Below are 20966 nucleotides of genomic sequence, written 5' to 3'. Positions count from 1 at the left end.
CTGCCCGGATGATCGCCCCCATGGAAGAGTCATCAGACCCCCGCCGAGAACTCTGGGCTGAGGAATGGGTGGAGCCTGCTGCCGTCAGAGGGGCCGGACTACCCTGTGAGTCCCAAAACTGACTTGACGAAGCTGCGATGGAGAGAGCATCATTCAGTGGCAGCGGTGACTCTCGGGCCAGCACAACAGGAGGGGGTGCCACCCCACCAGCAGGCTGGAGACTCATGAGGAGCGCCTTCATTTGCTCCATATCAGCAGCCAAGCGGTCAACCGTGGAGGAGAGCTGGTCCTTTGCTGCCGCCTTCCTCCTTTTCGCGGGAGCACTGTCCCCGCTCCGTGTGGCAGACCTCTTCTGCACAGGGGCCCCACAAAAGTCTGCCCTCTCAGACTGGAAGGAAGGGAGGCAGGCCAGAGGATCCAGTTGGGCCAGTCTGGCCAACCTCACTGACCGAGGTATGATACAGCAGTTCATGCAGGCTCTGTCAGTGAGGGCCTCCTGCAGGTGGTCCATGCCAAGACAGGCCACACAGTGGTCACGGCCGTCCTCAGGCTCAAGGGAGGTCATGCAGCTGCCAATGGCGTGCTCCATCTGTAACCAGGTGGAGAAAGCCAGCGAGGAGCCCAGAAAAGTGTGACACTGCCGGGAGCGGAAGTGTCAACACAGTAGAAAAAACCACCAGACCAAGTTGGGGGAGGGGGTGGGCACGCAACCGTCACCAACAAGGTTATCAGGCTTCTTTCCTTTTTTTTTTTTTTTTGTCAATTTTTTTTTAATACATATATATATATATATATATATATATATATATATATATATATACATATATAGATATATAGATATATAGGCTATATATAGATATTTCTCACAAGCACAACTGAGCTGGGAGAGGGTAGTGGAAACACCACCGTCACCAACCACAGTTGAATCCTTCAACTTTGAAACCCAAACTGCAAAAAAAAACAGGAAACAGTTATCAGAATCCACTTACATTGACCTGCTCACACAGCCTTCAGTAGCTGCAGGCAATACTGGGGGCGGGGACGCCACCACACCGGCAAAGCCACAATACCAGAGCAGGGATAATGACATATAATCGTGCAACACGCTGCTCACAGCCCCTCGGAAGACAAGCGTCAGCCTGTTACTCCCACCACAGAGGCACGAGGCTGCACAGGGCCAGCAACAAGTGAAATCAACAGCAAACAACGTACGTACACCTCGATGCGCGATTTGCAAGAAGAATGAAGGAACAGATCACCTGCTGACACCGGAAGATATAGCCTCCCGGAGTTCATGCAGGGGTCACGGGTGACGTTGTTGATATTCGTACTCGACATGCGCTAGCGCGGGCGGAGTTATCCAGTGCTTATGCACCGCCTCTGGCGATCAGTAGGGATGAAATAGAACTGGTAAAAACCCCGAATAAAGCAGTTTCACATTACAAATCATTGTTTCTCCTACACTGTTTGGCACGTCACAGACGGGCCGCTTGCCAAGCATCTGCTAATGTGCGTTCACCTTTTTTCTGAAGGTGGAAATGCAAATTGCCCCACCTAAGGCAAGTTTATTACTTATTATTTTCCAGTTCTGCCAGTAGATCCCAATAAATCCTACACACTGGGCCTTTGAATCTTGCCTCAGTAGGTCAAGCTATAATTAAAACATAATGTGAAAAGTTGTAGCAGTGAGTGACATTACGGGTATTACATTTTATTTTTGGTGTTCAATAGGTAGCTTTTTCAAACTTTAATTGTTTTTAGTTTGCTTTCCTCTGTAAGTGATCAGCTTAGTTTTCACAATACAGTATGCAGAACTTTTACTGTTTTGTAAACCACAAGCAGCTTTTATCTCCTTTTGATCTATTATTATTCAACTTTCAAACTTGGTACATGTATAACTGTGTGTGTGCATGTGACAAACACTCCCAGTCCCAGAAATACACAAACATTATTTTATATGCACTCTCCTTCACAAACTCTCCTCACTTGCTCTCGTCTTCTCTTGAACACACATTTTCTCTGTTCAGACAAACACTGTCATTTTTTCTTGTGTCAACATGTAACATCTAGTTTTGATAATCAGGAGTTCAAGCCCGAAGGGCCGAAACTCTTTTGTTTTTGTGCTCATTTATCATTTTTCCTCAGAAATGTTTTTGCAAATTCCCATGAGATGGTACACTGTAGAGACATGAAATTTTCACCAGTGTTTGGAAGTTGTGTGCTGATGCTGCTCAACTAAAGAACCCCAATCAGCCAAATGGGGGCGCTATCATTAAAGGTCGACTTTGAACAACAGCATCTCCTACGCTGTAAGTCAGACTGACTCGAAATTTTGCACACAAATCCAATTCGGTGTGCCCTACAAAAGACAAGTACAACAACTAAAAAATCTACAAGAGCCATTAAGGCCATCCTGACAAGATTTTCCACCACTTTGAATTGTTTTTGAAAAACACATTTTTGACATTTCCTCCTAAACCGAAGGTCCGATTTTTCCAAAAGTGGATCTGGACCTGCATTTTGAAAAGTTTGACCAGTTAACTTCAAAAAGGGTGCGGCTCAGCACATAAATAGATCTAACTCCATAACTATGAGGCCAATCAACATGAAACTTAGAGGATATGTTCTCATAACTACCTGTAACATACCCCAAAGTCCCAAGTCTCATTGAAATTGACCTCTAGGGAATACTACAAATGCAAAAAAAATGGGCGTGGCATAACACAAATCAGACAACAAATAAGAAATTGATTGTCCGATCATTACAAAACTCACAGGATATTTTTCATAACAATGTGGAACCATGTATGTAAAATTATTTTGAAATTGCACAACAGGGGGCGCCACCAGCTCCAAACAAGAGCATTGGCCTTGCACAAAATTTGACCATAAATCATTGACAGTTTGTCCAAATGAAGTTATTGAAGCATGTCCCTAAAATGTTCCTGCAATTGATTAATAGGGGGCGACATTGTTGTGAAGAAGAGTGTGGCCTGCTAGAGATTTGGTCGCACATGAATGAGCGTCTGTTCAATCGTCATAAAACCTGTTACTTATCTTTAATGCAGGTGTTCATTAACTGTCAAAGGTCATTCATTCAAATAAACACAAGAAGTTTGTGCTCTAATAAAAAAAAAAAAAAAAAGGGATCAGCACTCAGTGAATAATCCTCCTAAGCCCTACGATAAGCTATTATGGCAAGGCTTAACTATACAGACCCGTGAGCAGTGATAACTAACATGTCTTTGGGGTCATCGGGTGGGAACCTCCTTTCACCGGTGTTTCGTCTTCAACTTCTAACAGTCCATGTTGGCTTGAACCCTGTAAATGCCATTTGCTGCAGCTATGTTTTCACTTTCACTCTGCGTGCAACACCTTGCTTGTATGGAGAGATAACGTCATTGCACCCTCACAGCAACATATTTTTTCTCCATACACAAAAATAACCTGACACACAGTCAAATCACTTCTTCACACTAAAATTCTGCCGTGAAAATTGCATATTCCGTAAGTCCAGTAGCTGCAGCTCTGTTGCAGCACCTGACATCACGCCTCACACAAATCTTCAACTCTTCCCTCCAAACATTCAGACAGATTTAGGAAAGATGAGACTCGACTGACAGTTGTCTTAAATCAAGTAACTGATTGTAAATCCAGAAAAACCTCACACAGGTTTCTCTTGTAACGGATACAAAAGCTTAGAAAAAAATCAGTGCTTTAGGTCTGGAAGCATCTTCCAACTGGGATCGTTTCCAGTGCAGGAAATACATCTTTCTTCACATACGTACACTATGAGGGCAGTAACATGCACACACAAACCCCCTGCACCCTGTCCTGACCTACATGCTGTTTCCACATCTATAAAGTAGGCTTTTATTGTCTCGCCTTCGCCTCCCTACTCCAACACCCCAACCCCCATCACTTCCCAAGCAACTGGCATTTATAATGTCAGTGCTGCCAGTTTGTAACAGTTTATTTCTCACATAAAAAATGTTAAAAAAAAGATGTCAGCACAATGAAAAAAACACTCTAGCGATGCATGATATTGAATTCTTTGTCAACAAGCGATTATTTCCATGGATGCTTCAGCTGATACAGATCATTAAATACATGTAGTGAAGTAAAAGAGTACAATATTTGTCTCTGAAATCTAGTTCAGTATAAGTATAAAGTAGCATAAAATAGAAGTACTCAAGTGCAAGTACCTCAAAATGACACTTAAGTACAGTACTTATGTAAATGTACTTAGTTACTTTCTGCCACTGGTAAGAGGCATAGCTGTATGCTGATAGGGGCTGCAGACATCCATCCACTAACATACATTTATGTGATAAAAGCCTCCAACAGTAAATAATCAGCAGATGATGTGAGCGGAGAAAAATGCCACAGACGATAAGAGGTGCAGCACTTTCACAACAAGCAGGAAATCTTCCCTCACCTAAAAGAAGGAAAGCTGTTAGACAGCTCCCAGTGTCTCATTACGCAAGCAGGGGAACCCTGGCTCCTCCAGAGAACTCAGTAACCTACATTTCTCCTCCATCTTCTGTTACAGCGAGTAAGAGAGGAGAGCCAAGACTGAGAGGGAGGGAGGACAGTCGTCCATGTGGCAGCACAGAGGAGTCAGGGACGTGGTAGCTGATAAAACATGTCTGACCTTCAGCTTTGACGTCTGAGTGGAAGGATACAGATAATAAACCCAACTCAGGGTTAAACTCTCTTCTCTCTTTACATGACAGCCGTAACACAACAACCAACATGTACATAACACAGATCTCATGTTTCAGTGATCAGGATGTGAGCCCTGAAGGTGCTGAGAAGAAGCACTTGAAAAATCTTAATGTCAGTGATGATCACATTTAAAGGAACAGTTCACCCCAAAATTAGAAATACATATGTTTCCTCTTACCTGTAGTGCTATTTATCAGTCTAGATAGTTTTGGTGTGAGTTGCTGAGTACTGGAGATATCGCCTTGAGAGATGTCTGCGTTCTCTTCAATATAATGGAACTAGATGGCACTCAGCTTTGGGGGTGAACTGTCCCTAACACTTTGAGAAGCATACTGTAGATATTTTCATCTAAAGTATAAATGTGAGATACAACCAGATTTTCCTAATGTCTGTGTGACATTCACTGACCGTGTATTTTTCAGGAGACAGGGCTTTTTCCAAGTAGGTGGACCTTTAATCAAAGCCAGGAGAAAGCCCCACAGTTATGTACAAGAAGCCAAGAAAATGTCAGCATGCAAATGAGAATGAACATATGCTATAGCTATGGCTCAATACGAGATGAACTGTTTTCGCCAAGACGTCTAATGATAAAAAAGACAAATCAGTCAGTTTTTGTACATCTGGGCGACTGTAATTCTTTAAGTTAGCTCACCACAAGCACAGGTACCATCTCTATTTTCCTCTTCGGTAAGTCTCACACGACCCATTTGCAGTAAGCAGCAAGTCATCTATAAATGCCAGGCAGTCGAGGTGCAACATCTCTGCTGCCTGAGTTTAATGTTTTATACTATATGTGTGCTACTGGACAAAAAGTGGTGCAGTGGATTAAAAGTCTGTCTTTGATGATTCTTCTCTGATTTCACAGATCAGTGAAGCCCCATTAACACTTTTACTGTGAGTTCGGAGTCAGTGAACACAAAACTTTCTTTCCTCTTTATGAGAGAAGTTGAACAGACGGTACTTTTCTAGGCTCCTGTCAGTTTTCATCTCCCATCAGACTTGGTTTTAGTTTAAATTCGCTGATGCATTGCATAGTCACTATTTTCCACTGCTCACTCTTACAGCAACATCCTGCTGCACATTCAAACTCTTACACACAGTCTCCACCAGAAGCTTTCCACAACAGCTGCAGTCTTCCATCTCTTTCCACTGAGCTGATCCGTTCAACAGATGCAGGTTCAGTATATTTGCTCAAAGGCACACCGACAGCATCTTTAAGACAGTGAGTGTGAGATTGTTTCCCTTACCTGCAACACGAACCACTGCCCTCTCTGCCGGGTCCAGCACTGAGTCCTGGCTCTTCCTCTTCCTCCTCTCATGTTTGGACAGGTTCCAAGGCAACGTGTCTCCGGGCGGCCCCACAGGTCCTGATGGGCATGGGGACAACGACCCCCCTGAACGCTCGCTACGGAATGATGGCTCGCTGACACAGGAGCGCTCACTTAGAGTATCATCGTCTGACGACTCCATCTCACTTTAGGGCTGCAGGGAGGAGAGGGTGAGGAAGAGGAAGAGAAGGAGAGGAAGTAAGGAGGGATAGAGGGAGGAGAGAGAGATGTATAGCAGTGGGGGGAGGGGAAAGAAAGAAGGTCAGAAGAATGGAGGAGGAGAGAAGAATTGTAGGGAAAGGGGGAGAAGGAGCTTTAGTCAAAGTGGAGACGCTGTATAATTCATTGCTGGCATACAGAGTGATCACGCAGGGGGCATGAATGATGCAAAGTTCCAACATCACAGCACAACAGAAATAATGCAGTGATCAGGAGGAGAGAAACAACTGGGTTAAGTTAGTCATCATGTCTAGACGCCTGTTAAAGAGTTTAGGAGGCTGCAGACCTACAGTGACAGCTGCAGAGCTCCGAGGAAGACATGAGAGAGGAAGAGAGCACATGACAGCAGAGATGGTGATACTGATTACTTAGGAGTGCTCAGAGGGCCAGAGGCGGGTGGAGGAACTTCAATTTAACAAAAATAAACCTTAGCCTGAGCATACTTTTAAAAAAAAACCTTTAACAGGAAAAAACTCTTCTCAAACCTAACTCTAAAAACTGTTTTGATGAATCCTCTGGTATCCCTTGACTTTTCCTCATCATAATATCGACATTTTTCAATTAGCAAAAGTCATGCTAACATGCTAAACTAAACTACACCTGCCTAACATCAGCATGTTAGCACTTAGCTGAGAGCACTGCTATGCCTCTCACAAGATTGTAAACACATTTTATTAAAGGGGAACTACGCCTTTTTTCAAATTTCAGACATGTATTTCCCATAGAGACAGAGCGCAATGCATCCTACTCTGAAAACCACGCTCATCGTATGGGAAAACTATCAGTATCCCAATATGCAGCCAATAGCTGAAATAATAACAAAATGCTTGTAGATTGCTAAAAACTTTACATATCAGTGTGTCAAAGGATAATTTGAGCACCTTATTTCAACCAGAGAGGAAAGATACATTCAGTACGTTTACATGCAGCTGGAGAAAATCGCATTATTGGCTTAATCCGACTGAAACCGGACTTTTGAATGCATGTAAACAGCTTAAGCCTAGTTCACATTACACAATTTTCACCATGATTTTGACGTCGCAGAGGATCTTGAGAGCCACCTTGGGTCGGAGGTGAGTTGGCAGATAGTCTGCCACGACAAGTCCTCATGTGTGAACAAGCCTACGAGCAAGTTGCCCCCTCGTTTGTGACTGGATATCTGGCATGCTAGAAAACCGGAGAAGTGTGACACCACTGACAAAGAGCATCAGCCAATGAGAGGTGGGATATGTCCCACGTCAGCACGCAGGAGGACGCAAGAAATGTGAGGAGGACAAGCAAGCCGGCAAGCAACAACAACGGCGGCGTCCACAGGATCACGGGGAGCGAGCTGTGTTTGGACCCAGGCCCTGGAGGCAGATCTGATTCAACACTGGGAAGAATATCCATGCCTTTACGATGTGTCGTCTCCAGGTTTGGTGACGAACACACGTCGCCAGGTATGAACACTCAAAAGATTACGATAGTCTCAGCGACGCAAAATCAGGGTGAAAATCGTGTAATGTGAACTAGGCTTTAGTCCGACTGCAATTGGACTGTCCGTAGCTCGACTAACACACCTAGATAATGCAATTGAAAATCAAACTATTGCTACATGTATCCACTTAGTCCGACTGGACTGCATATTGTTGGTCTATCTCGGTGTCTCATCTCCTTATTTTGGTTTACTTGGAGAAATAATCCCACTGAGTGCCCAGTAGTGACATACTTTAATATTTACTATATTTAATATAACAGTTTGATCAAATCACCAGGTAGGACCATAATTTAAGATAACAGAGATCAAAACCAGGCATTACATAGCTCAGTTAGCTTCAACCTGTCTGGCTAATCAAAATGCTCACTGCACATGTAAAGTTAGGCGACTGAGTGTCAGGATCCCACTGTTCCCCATATTTTCCTGATGATGCCTCACATCTTATTGCTGAAAAGCTCCATTATTTTGGTTCGGCAGCTTGGAACAATATAGTTATGGGTTATTTACCATGTTTGTAGTGTACCCCCCCACAACCACAGCTTTTAGGCATATTTGTGTTGTTTTCTAGTAGACGTAAATGACAAGGAGACACATTCACACAATACAAAGTCAGTGGAGGGCGATGAATTGTTTTTCACTCCGAGGGGGGATGAGACTTACATGTGTTCTGTTTCTATGGTCAGAGACAGTCCATAAATATCAATCAATATGAACAACTCTCCCAAATGAAAACAAACAAACAAACAAAAGCACCCAGGGGAATGTTCTGATTATATGGGTACACTTTCTGTTTCATGACTGAGAACACTACAGCAGGATAAAGCTCATTTGGAAACAATCTTAGTCCACAAAATCAGGCTCCCATTCATTGTCAATGGAGCAGCTCTAGACTTTATACTTGATGACATCACAGGTTTGATACTTACTGCTCTAATTTCTGGCTTTGAGAGAGAGGAGCTCATGTGCAAAATGCTGTTATAGTTGTATTATGTTATCTTGTCTTCAACAAGACAAGAGATGAGTAAGTTAGCTCAGCTGCACAGAAATCACTGAGGTCTGGACACATTATGTTCGTCTTGGAGCTGATTTATTGATGATATGGATGATACCAGCTGCGATGAAGGAAACGCAGCTCTGTGCTTGGGTGGAGGAATGAAAAAGGGAGTGCATTTCTTTACTGTCACTATTCAACAGACTTGGCTGAGACAAGGAGTGAAGAGAGAGGGAGAGAGAGATGAGATTTCAAAGCTCATCTAGTGTTTCTATTTTTAAAGAAAAGTCAATAAGCTGGGAAGACAGGAGAGTTTTTCCTCTTTCGGTCTTTGCCCTTTCCTTCTCTTCTCCTTCTTTCTCTCCCTTTGCTTCTCTGTTGAATTCAACACCTATTTATTTTAATGAACACAAATGAGTGATACGCTGTAAGCATACACACTAGACAGAAGCGTGTGTGTGTGTGTGTGTGTGTGTGTGTGTGTGTGTGCGCGCGCGCGCGCGCGCACGCAGACTCTGTGGACCTGACGCTCTGATCTGTCTGTCACAGCCTCAAAAAATCAATGCCTGTCCTGAGAGAATGAATTGGCCGTTACTGGCTCTCAGATTTCAGCTCCACAGGGAGTCGCAGGTTAGTGAGCGTCTGCGTGTGCTGCTGCTGTCATGAGTTTGAATCCTGCTAACAGACTTTTTTTTTTTGCAAATCCTACAATTTATTTTAATCTCCGCTGTGTATTAAGCTATATGCTAATTTTGCTAAGTAGATTGTTCTAGGACTCACACTGTAAAATCATCTACCTTTTTATCAGATATTTAGCTGTGATTTAGCAGAGATTCTTAATGTTTTTTGTTTGACACAACTTCAGTGGTGGAAGAAGTAGTCACGCCTTTTACTAAAGTAAATGTATCAGTACAGCTCTGTAAAAATACTCTGTTACAAGTACTTCTTACATTCAAGATTTTACTTAAAGGAGCTCTATATGACATTCGGAGTGTATCTATGATTCAGAGGTTGTCCACACATGGCTCTCAACATGGGTGTGGCTGAGCCGGTGGCTAGCAGCTAAGGGGCCGTACACATGCCACTTTTTTGTGCCCTCAAATTCATTATTTTCTATGTAGACGCGCAGCAGCCACACTCAAACGCAACAGCGATGCCAGAGTGGTGCACACGCATTCCCAAGCGCCTATTTTTCAGGTGCAACGACTGCACCCTGAGATAAACAGTGTTCAACTTTTGGAACACAGCAGCTTGCAGTTTGACAAGGAACAACCAATCACAGCCAAAAGATATCTTTTCCTTCTTCCGTAAATATCAGTCTGTGAAAAATGTGGAGAAGCTGATCATTTAAGACAGGGCTGCCAGAGCTTTACAACTGTCCCATGGATGATATGCCCACAGCGCCAGGAAGATCTGCTCTGCTCTCAGGATTTCAGGTTAACGGGTTATGGTACCATGCTAGCTCTTTGATGTGTGTATGCCTGCGCGAGTGTCTGGACACGTTGGAGTGAGTGAGAGAGTGGAGCCGTGTCTGCTGGTGAAAGCCGTTGTTGCCGCCCGTTGGTCGTTGAAGACATGAAGAGGATTTTCGGGACTGTTCCTTCCTGGTGTGCAGATCAACGCCGGCTGAGAGTCGCTAGCTAGCTAGAGCTAAGCTAGCTAGCCTTCGTCTCACCACTTTACCGTGGACTACAAACTCTGTAGCCGGCTCCTTCGACGGACAGTCTAATTAAAGGTACAGTTTGTTATTTCTTTATCCCTGTGTCCCTCCCCCAGTTCTTTAGTAGAGTGTCTACCTTTCCAAATTACATATAATATTATACATAGAGGTATGCCGGTGGCTTTACATCGCCGTTTCTAATTGGTTTGTAGGTTTAGCAGTCATATTTAGTTTAGTGAGTCAAAGTAAGTGTACAGTCCTTTCAGTTTAATTTAATTTCGTTATTGTAGCGTGAGCTGTAACAATGTGTATGGCCATTAATGGTGCTAACAGCGCAAACAGCACTAACAATGGCAACAGTACTGACAGAGCTAACAGTGTGAACCAGAGGGGAACTGCAGGGTGGGCGCTACGCCTTCATGCTGATGGTCTCCTGATATAAGCAGTAACCGCCGTATGAGCACCATGCAGAGCAGCATGTGTGGGATACACACAAGCACTAACATGCACGTGAGGCCGGATCGTCTACCATAATACACAAAAGAGAACCTCAGATTGCAACACACACAGAGGTAGTGTGATTTAATTCTCTGCTCAGAACGCCATTATTGGGGCGTCGGTGGCGTTGTGGATGGTGCCGGCACCCCATGTATAGAGGTGATGCCTCGCTGCAGCGACTGTGAGTTCGACTCCGGCTTGCAACCCTTTGCTGCATGTCATCCCCCCACTCTCTCTCTCTCTCTCTCTCTCTCTCTCTCTCTCTCTCTCTCTCTCTCTCTCTATCCCCCATTTCACACACTATCCTGTCCATTAAAGGCAAAACGCCCCCAAAAAAATCTTAAAAAAAAAAAAAAACACCATTACTCCATTATATCTCTACACAGCAAATGGCAGTTTGCTGCTATATTAATGCTCTGACTGTCATACACAGAACCTCTAAGTAAAAGTACGTAAGTATTAACAGAAAAAAGCACTTATATATTTAAAGTAAAAGTACTTGTTGGGCACAATGGTCCCTTATAGAAAGTTATATATCATATCATTGTAGTATTACCATTGATACTTTAACATACTTTAACAACATTTTAATGGTACAGCTGGTGGAGGTGGAGCACATTTAGCAACTTCATAAAGTGTTGGAGAATTTAATCTACAGCACAATATTGTATTTTATAAATTTATCATTCTAAATTTAAATTAAATTTAGTAGAGCTGATATATGAAGTGGCATGAAACTGAAATACTCAAGTAAAGTAAAAGTACATCAAAAATGTGCTTATGTGCAGTACTTGTGTAATGAACTTAGCTGCTTTCCACCACTGTTTTAACTTTTCTATAAACTGTGCCTGAAACTGTGTAAGCTAATATCAAGTCTGCTTTCATTTTATTTCAAAGTTATGTTGTCGTTCTAAGATTAGGCAATGCAGACTTTTCCAGTCAATCTGTATTATGTCTGCAACAATAACATAATTTCATTTTTTTTTTAATGGAAAGTATAAGACATACAATGTGTTGCATTACACAATGCAGTATGTTTAAAGAATCCTCTAATTTGTTTTTAAATCACGGGAAAGATTTGACCCAATACTATTAGCTTCTAGATAAAAAAGTATACAGTCAAGTATATATGCAAAAGTATATAATCAAAAATCTGAAACTCTACAGCATAATATTAAAAAATGGTCAGCAGTAATGTGTACATAATTTGTAATTAAGGAGCAAAAACTTTAAAAACAACATCAAAAATCCAACATTCAAATCACTGAGATTTCAACTGCACCTTATCGAATCTCTTTTTTTACAGCAACATTTTGTCTTGTCACTCTCAGTAAACCAAGCACGCACAAGATCAGGACCCTGAAACTGAAGCAACTAATTCAGGATTACAACAGGATAAATGTTAGAAGTTTGAATCCAAATTATACAAAACCATGTGCCATGAGAATACAAGAGTATACAGTGTTATCTAGCAAGAAATCCTGGATAATCTATCATTTTTATACATTAACTGATACATTTTCAGGTGTTTCCTCAAACTAGATCCAAGGTCTTTCAAAATAAAAGTCCACAAAGTCACCAGTAATCTGGTTCGCTTCACAATTCATTCACTAACTGTTAATTAACGGTCACTCTGGCTCCTGAGAAACTCAACAAACAACCATCTTAACCCCTAAAACTGTGAGCACTTTACAGACTGACTGACTCCTGCTGGCTGCCAAAGAGCAGATCTGTCTCTATTCACTGCGAGGCTGCAGCAGACTCAACTGTGGAGCAACCTGAGTGTTGGTCACAGGGTGGGAATGTTTCTGTGTGCGATGTGTGAGTCCTACACAACGGCAGGGATTTCCATCTGGACTAGTCCTGCCAAAAATCCTCCTCCTCCTCCTCCTCCTCCTCCTCCTCCCGCTGCTGGCCCCTGGCTAGACCACTGGCAAAGCCCCACTTCCTGAATCCCCGTCTCCACAGCAACGCTGCTAGGAAGAGGTTAAAGCCTTCCCAAAATTCTCTGCGGTTCGCTGGTGTACAAGTCTGTGTGTCTCTGTGCTGGTGTTGGTTTGTGTGTGTGTGTAAAGTCAGTTTCCCTGCCGCTTGCTGACAGTGAGTCAGTGCCACTGCAACTAGAGGTTTTATAAATAGAGCCAGAATGGAGGCTTCAAAAGCCACACCATGTCATTACAGCTCTGTGAGGAGAAAAGGAGATCTTTGAGGGAGAAGAAGAAACTACCAGTAGAAACACTGCAGGAGCAGAGTGAGACAGAGTGAGATCACTTCCTGCCTGATGAGACCCTCACTGAGGCATTTTAACTCACAGTGACAAACATGCACTCAGATGTACAGTGACTTTACTCACAGCTTCTTATTAGGACTACAAGTACTGAGTATTTTCATTAATGATTATTTTCTAGTCTTTTTCACTGATTTCTAGTCAATAAAATCATATAATAAACCGTCACCAGGCTCAGGGACAGCGTCATCCTGCTGGCTAGAGACTTTTCATCTTCCCTGACTTTGACTTTGTACCATTTTATGTCTTTGATTCTCATTGTTTTTTACTTGCATGATTTTTTTTTCATTTTCATGGTTATGAATATGACAATAAATAACTTGAAACTTGAAAGATGCTATTCACAAGTTTCCTGGTCCCCTAGTTTTAGTCATTTTTTCATTGAAAGTGACTCATGGGAGATTATGTGTATCTGTTAAATAATTGTTATATAATAGCCTAATGATAATTGTTTAAGCTTTTTAAAAAATCCATTGAAGAAAATGTCCATTGAAGGGGACTTACTCAAATTGCAAGCTTTGTCTGATAAGACGTTTAAAACCCAAAGATATCCAGTTTATTATCCTAGCAAAAAATACATAACTAATACATGAATAAAACACAAATAAGATCAGTAAATTATTCTATATAATAAGTTGAAACAGTTGAATTCAATTGATTTTACTTGAGAAAGTGCAGGCAAAACTGTGCTTCTGTTGATTGACTAATTGATAGATGGACAATTTTTTGGCAGATTGATCGTTTCCTTTTTACTCTTTCACCTAGACATATAACAGACAGATCTGTAGTTTATAAACTGACAAAGAAAAAGTTCTCAAATCACCTGGAGTCAGCCTTTTTTATTATACTGGCCGAGCAGCTATTTTCATTTTCAGTCAGTCTATCAATTGTGTATTCGACTAATTGTTTAATCTACAAAATTCCATTAAAGCTCCCAGAGCCCAAAGTGACATCTCTATATTGCTTATTTTGTTTGGCACAAAGTCCGAAATTAGAAAATATTCCATTTACAAGAAAACAGATAGAAAATGCAGAAAAGCAGCAAATCCTTGACATTACAGGAGGTAGACCCAGTGAGTATTTGACATTTTTGCTCAATGTATTACTTGAATGTAAATCAGTTATTTCAACTGATTACCCAGCTAATATATTCTCACTAATAGTGACTAACATACTAAATAACTGTCTTATATTCAGTACACAAAAATACACGTATGCAAGCAAGCTTGAACCAAAGTATTACATACACATACACTTGCACACACACTCCTCCTTTTCCTGTGATATCATGCAGTGCAGAGACGCTGGATGCTTGACTGGCCTGATTTATAACACACAACCAGGATTTACATGCACACGGTTTGTTCCCACAGCTTAGTCTGAGCCGTGTCTGTGTGTTTGTATATGTATGTGTGAAAGATGAAAGAGAGCAGGAGTGACATGAAACAGAGAGGGGGAGACTCTGACAGAGATGTAAAGCTAGCAACAGATTAAGAAGGAGAGAGAAGGGAAGAGGAGAAAAGAAAAATAAGGTCAGAGAGAGAAAACCAGACGTTTGCAGAGTAACGGTCGTAACTGCCGGTGCACGTCTTTGTGTCATTCCAGAGCTGTAAGAGCTGCTAATGGGAGTTTAACCGACATTCATGCTCAACAGACAGACAATAATTCTGCCTAACAAATAACATAGATCTGCCTGTGCAGAAAAAATCTGATCTACACATGTGATTTACAGTTTGCATGCAGAGCTGCACAGCCAGTGTTATGTTGACTTCAGCCAGCTGTTTGGCTGTAGCTAGGCCACTGACCTCCTGGCTCTAGCTCCATATTTATCGCACAGACGTGTGAGCTGATATCGATCTTCTCATCAAACTCTCGGCAAGAAATGAGTGTCTTTCCTGAAATCACAAACTTTTCCTTTAGGGATCAAAGATGAGGGCTGGCAGGTGCTGCTGGTCCTAATCTTCCAACTTTAAATGAGTAGTCTGGTTAATTATTTAACTGTTATTTGAATTATTTAAAACATGCCTCGTCACTTTCTTACAAAGGGTTCAATAAAAAGATCAGGATCACTCTCATGCCTGTGTGCCAAGTACAGCGTCAGAGTCATTAGCCAAGCCTATCACTGGAAATGGGGAGACAGCTAGCTAATGTAACTCCTTGTAAAACCATGACTCATTTTTATTTGTGTAGGCCACAGATTAAACACACAAGATACAATGTAGTAAACTTTAGAGGTGTCTTCAAGTCTTAATGCTAAGCTAAGCTAAGCTAAGCTAAGTGTATCACCTCCATACTTATGCTGCCTTCACATCATATTGTTTCAACTGTAATCGCAAGCAGCCGAGAGCATTGACAACAGTGACAATAAATCCCACTGAGTGCAAAGAACTACAGGAAGTGTCGAGAAACCACAAAGCCCCCTTCACTGTAACACCTTAACAAAATCAAATTCTAACACATTAATAATCCATTTAGCTCTTGGACCTAAATGTGTATTACATGTGTTTAATATTGTTATTAGCACAGACTAGCGAGAATAAATGTTGGCATTGTAGAATTCTGCAAAACACGGATAAGTTACATTTGCAGGCTATTACACACCGATCAGCCAAAACATTAAAACCACTGACAGATGACGTGAACAACATTGATCATGTTGGTAAAATGTAATGTTCTGTTGGGAAACTTTGGGTTCTGACATTCATGTGGTTGCCACCAGACATGGTGCATTGTCTTGCTGGGAGGGGGGGGGGGGGGCACTGCCATCGACAAGTGCCATTCGGGTGGGTAGAGCACATCAGGTAGCATTTACATGAATGCCAGGACCCAAGGTTTCCCGATGGAATATTGCACTATAACAAGATGATCAATGTTATTCACTTCACCTGCCAGTGGTTTTAATGTTTTGGCTGATCCGTGTATAGTGTATGTTAAAACTTGGTTAATGTGTGGTTAGGTTTAGGCACAAAAAAACACTTGATTATGGTTAGAGAAAGATAATGTTGTAACTTTAAAATGCCCACTTCTGGTGGTATAATCCCAGCAAGAAACACTTCGATGTCTCAGTAAAAAGCAATCACTTCTAGTGGCACTATCCTGGCAGGAAATGCAGCAATGTCTTGCAAAAAACAACCCTTTTTGGTGGCACTATCCCGGCAAGGCACACAATAATGTCTCTGCAAAAAAACAACCACTTTTCCAGGAACTATCATGACAAGAAACGAACCAATGTCTCAGTAAAAAACAACTGCTTTTCCTGGTACTATACCTGGTGGACAGCTGTTGGACACTAAAAAACACCCATGTTTGGTACCTAAAAAGATGTTGGAAGTCACAGCAATGACTCAATAAAAGAGGCCAGCATTCTCTTCTGTCGATTTGGCAGTGGTGAGAGTGGTCCAACTCTTGCCAAGAAAGCAAATATTTCCCAAAATACCAAACTAGTCCTTTAAATACATATACAGCATATGTCTTTGGCTTTGACAACTGATCTTCCTCTGAACCTTCCAATATTTTCCTGGGGCAAATGTATTGATCTTGCACTTATAAATTAAATACTTAAAGCACACGTGTTGCATCGGTTATTAAAAGTGCAGATAGTAAGTAAGTAGAGTTATCAGGATGAATGAAGCAGCCCATAGTCATGATGAGTAACACACTGACTGACTGGGTAAATGAATGGCTAGACTCTGCTCCCCCACGCACACACACACACATACACACACACATACATTTATACACACACATAGCATATATAAACACATAAACATACGCACAGACTGGACTGGCTTGCCAACAATACTGTAGCTTATTACTCAGCAAGCCTGGACAGAGAGAGAGTAATTAAAGTGAGAGTGAAGCAGAGGAATTGAAACAGAAAGAAGAGTGTGCACATACAGCAGGATAACAAGAGAGAGACATAAAAAGAGAAAAGTGCACAATGGGGTCACTGGTTCTGCCGTCTTACACACACTGATCAATATTTACAGCTCCAGGACGTCACTGATAGCATCATAGAAACCTAAGGACATCATAAACACTGTGGAGGCAAGAAATCTCTCCCTCTTCTTCTCTCTGTCTCTATTTTTTCTTCTTTCGCTCATGTTAAGATGCAGCGTGCATACCAAAAAGCTGCTGGGAGAGCAAACCAACAGAGACTGCCGGCTAGACAGACAGACAGGGGAGGATGGAGCTGCCAGTCAAGCATTTCACAAAGAGAAGACGGACGATTTCAGTGTGATCGAAACGGTGCTGAAATGTATAATGAATTAGTCCAGTTATTCAAGACAGATCTGATGGATGACAAGATAATTAAAGGGAAAAGAAAGACAAATATATATTTCTGGGTTTTTTTGGCAGAATCTAGATATAACATCTAATAAGAAAAAAATGACTCTCATGACTGGTCACGATTTACATCCACACTGAAGACATAACAAGTAGACATTGCCTCATTCAAAGGGACACGAGCCTAAAAGGTTGGGAACCACTTGATTCGTTTCTAGAGAGATATTAACTGATGACAATTTTGTTGACCAATTTAAGTCAAAAATGCCAAACATTTGCTGGCCTCAGTGTTTCAGATATGAGGACTTCCTGCATATCTCTGTTTAGGATCACTGTCCACTGTGTATATTTGGATTTGGGCTGTTTGACACCCAAACAAGGAATTTAGAAATGTCACTTTGGGCTGTAGGACCTTTAGTGTCCATATAACCCAGTGTTGTAGTACTCAAGATTGGTCTTGGTCTCCAGATCCATTTTAAAAGGTCTTGGTTTTGTCTCAGAATCGACCACATTTTTACTCGGCCTTGCCTTGCTCTCAGACAAAGAGGACTCTGGATTTTATCTCAATACCAATAGCCAATACCAATATCAATACCAAGACCAATACTAAACTACACTAAACTAAACTACACTACCTGTGCGAAAAGTGTTGAATAAAGATGGTTTAATTGATTTCAGCTCCTTAGTGTATGTATTTGTCTGTTCATAGAAAACAAAGGACAATTCCCACATGAAAGGCAATGCCTTTTGATTGTTCTATCAAGACATTTTTATGGTACACTCAGATATACACACATACATACAGTATGCATGCAAAGAGGTAAATAAAGAGGAATGCTAGTTTTAAGGAGTGCCTATGGTTTACATGTTCCACATTTTATTGTAAGTGTGTCATGCAGTATGGGACTCGAACTGGTCTGGTCTTGGTCTTGACTTGGTCTCAACCAGTCAAGTCTTGGTCTTGTCTCGATATCGATACACTCTGATCTTGGTCATGACTTGGTCTCAACCAGTCAAGTCTTGGTCTTGTTTCGATATCGATACACTCTGGTCTTGGCCATGACTTGGTCTCAGTTTAGGTGGTCTTGACTACAACACTGGTATAGCCCAAGAGTCACTTTCTAAAGTCGTATTTTTCTCATTTTATGGCACAGTGCCTTGCTTAAACATTTTTTAAAAACTGGTTAATTTCATTATAAATGTAGTATACTTTGATTTTAGACTTTAAGGCTGACTTTAGACTTTAATAGGTGAATCAGAGATAATCAGTAATGAAGACAATCATTAGTTAAATAAAGAAAAAAGAGATATCCATTGCAGTTATGTGTCTCTAGTGACGAATGCCAGTCGTGTGAAAAAACAGATTTGATTATTAAACCAAAATCCTCTAATTCAAAGCCCTCAGATAAAATCAAATTACAACCATGTCACATACTAACACTGCACTCCTTTATCCCCTGCATCAGAGACATACTGGTGCTTTCCAACAATATAACATGCAGTAGTAAGGGGGTGTGTCTACGGCCGGTGCAGAGGAAGAAATGGGTGGAAGAAACCAACTGAATTATATAATTTTGCCTGAATACAATGGATTGAATTATAAATAGGTGGCTTTGTGTCTTACAGATCTGACCAAGAAGACGAGTAGCCTGTATGTTGAAGGTCCAACATAAGGCTGGAGGGAGATGCACGTTTGACCATCTGGTACAAAGCGGCAGGAGGGGAGCCTGAATCTTGATTCCCCCCCCTCTCAGACTGCACCTTGCATAATATTGCTGAGCTTTTCCAGACAGACAGACAGCCTGCAGTGGTGAGGTCCACTGGGATTCACACAGCAGGTGGAGGTGGAGGTGTGATGATGAAGGGGCTGGCTGTAGGGCTTGCACTGATCAATAAAGGCACCCCCCTCATAAATGTGTGTGTGCACATAAAATAGCTGCAGCTGGTGTTTCATGTCATCATTTTACATGCATGCCTCTCTGTGTCTGTCTCTCCCTTTGAACGTGAAGAGGGAATGTGTTTGCATGAATGGACATCAGACATGGAGACCAAACGCGCTGTGCACGCAGGGCTGCATGCAGGAGGAGCAGACTGGCAGCACGGGGCTCTTTGTCCAACACACACCCGCCCTTGCTTGCATTGGATGGATCACACCAACTAATTACATTTATCCATTTGCGGCTGGCTCTGCTGCCCAAATGCTGTCTCCATACTGCTGCTGCTCAGCGTCTCTCATTAGTGGTGGGAACAACCTCGGCAGCCTTCTCACGACCCAGAAACCCTCTCTGAGTGACTGTCCGCTGGTTATTTCCAGCCCAGCCCTCCGGCGCACAAATCACGAGCAGTGTGCTCCGAAATTTCAACAACTGACTGTGTGAGGTTATTATTATTATTATTATTACTATTATTATTGTTATTATTATTATTATAATGAAACCACATTCATCTCGTGCAATGATGCCAATCAACGTGGAGCATGTGATCAACACGTTATTGATCATGGCCTCTGCCAGGAGCACCAAGACAACACCGTTACACGCCAAATTCATCATTATATTAATTTTAATATGCACGGTTTAAGATTTGGTGATTGGATATGTCCCTAAATCGTGTGTCTTGCGAGTTCAGAGGCTCGTGCGCATCATATTCCGTCTCGAGTCTGATAGTTTTGATTTCTAAGAATTAATTTACGTATTAATTAACATTTTATATCCCCACGCGACTCGGCAGCTCTTGATAATACATGATGATTGTATCACGCACGGGTGGGTGCCGAGTTGGAAACACCAGCCGGAGCTCTGGAGCCGCCGCTTACCTTCGCCGGGCAGCAGCGGTCCTGGAATCCGAGCACAGAGCGAGGGAGGCCGGGGATGCTGCCGCCACTGCTCCCTCTCCTCCGGAGGGGTGGATGGATGGATGAAAGGCTGGTTTTTCCGCTCCACCGATCGGGTTTGTGTTACCACGCTTCCTCCAAAACCGAACCGACACACAGCCGGGGGGGTGAGGCTGGAGGAAAAAAGCCAGGCAACGTAATCCTGAATGGTAATGGCTGTCCTATTCCTCCTCCTTTCCCCCTCTGTGGTTCTCCCTTCTCCTCTCAGCAACCCCCCACCAGCCCTCCTCTCCTGGTCCGCTTTCACACACACACACACACACACACTCTCTCTCTCTCTCTTTCTCTTCAATAGGCTATTTTCACGGCTCCGACACTTAACCCATGTCTATTGAGTGTGTTAAGTGTCGCGGAAATTGAAATTTCGGTTGTACTCCTGCGTCATCCAGTGGCTCAGCAGCACCGCCAAACCCAAACCGACACACTCACAGTCACACACACTTTCACTCGTTTGGGGAATAAAGAGGGGGAAAGGGCGTTCACGGTATTTGCAGCGGCTACTCATTCACATATATTTCAGGATTACGCAGAAGAAGCATTGCTGGATCAGTTCTGCGCTTTTGCATCACGAGATAGCATTAATCTGGGTTTTTATAAT

General features: G+C 42.3%; 1 protein-coding gene across 9 annotated transcripts in view; it reads right to left on the bottom strand.

Annotated features, from left to right (window-relative positions):
* The window catches only part of macf1a (microtubule actin crosslinking factor 1a), a 274106-nt gene extending 253368 nt beyond the window's left edge, over positions 1–20738 (bottom strand). For 5 of the 9 annotated variants that reach the window (XM_078175467.1, XM_033637768.2, XM_078175469.1 and 2 more), the window contains exons 1-2: positions 20291–20738; positions 5976–6210 (exon numbers count right to left, since the gene is read on the bottom strand). In XM_078175467.1, the coding sequence (XP_078031593.1) occupies positions 5976–6198 (223 nt within the window). In that variant the 5' untranslated portion in view covers positions 6199–6210; positions 20291–20738. The remainder of the gene's footprint in view (positions 1–5975; positions 6211–20290) is intronic. The other 4 variants (XM_033637770.2, XM_078175477.1, XM_033637772.2 and 1 more) reach the window with 1 other exon arrangement.
* Positions 20739–20966: the final 228 nt, after the last annotated feature.

The sequence above is a fragment of the Epinephelus lanceolatus genome, chromosome 16 (genome assembly GCF_041903045.1).
Source record: "Epinephelus lanceolatus isolate andai-2023 chromosome 16, ASM4190304v1, whole genome shotgun sequence".
NCBI classification, from domain to species: Eukaryota; Metazoa; Chordata; class Actinopteri; order Perciformes; family Serranidae; genus Epinephelus; species Epinephelus lanceolatus.
This window is presented reverse-complemented; position numbering and strand designations above follow the sequence as displayed.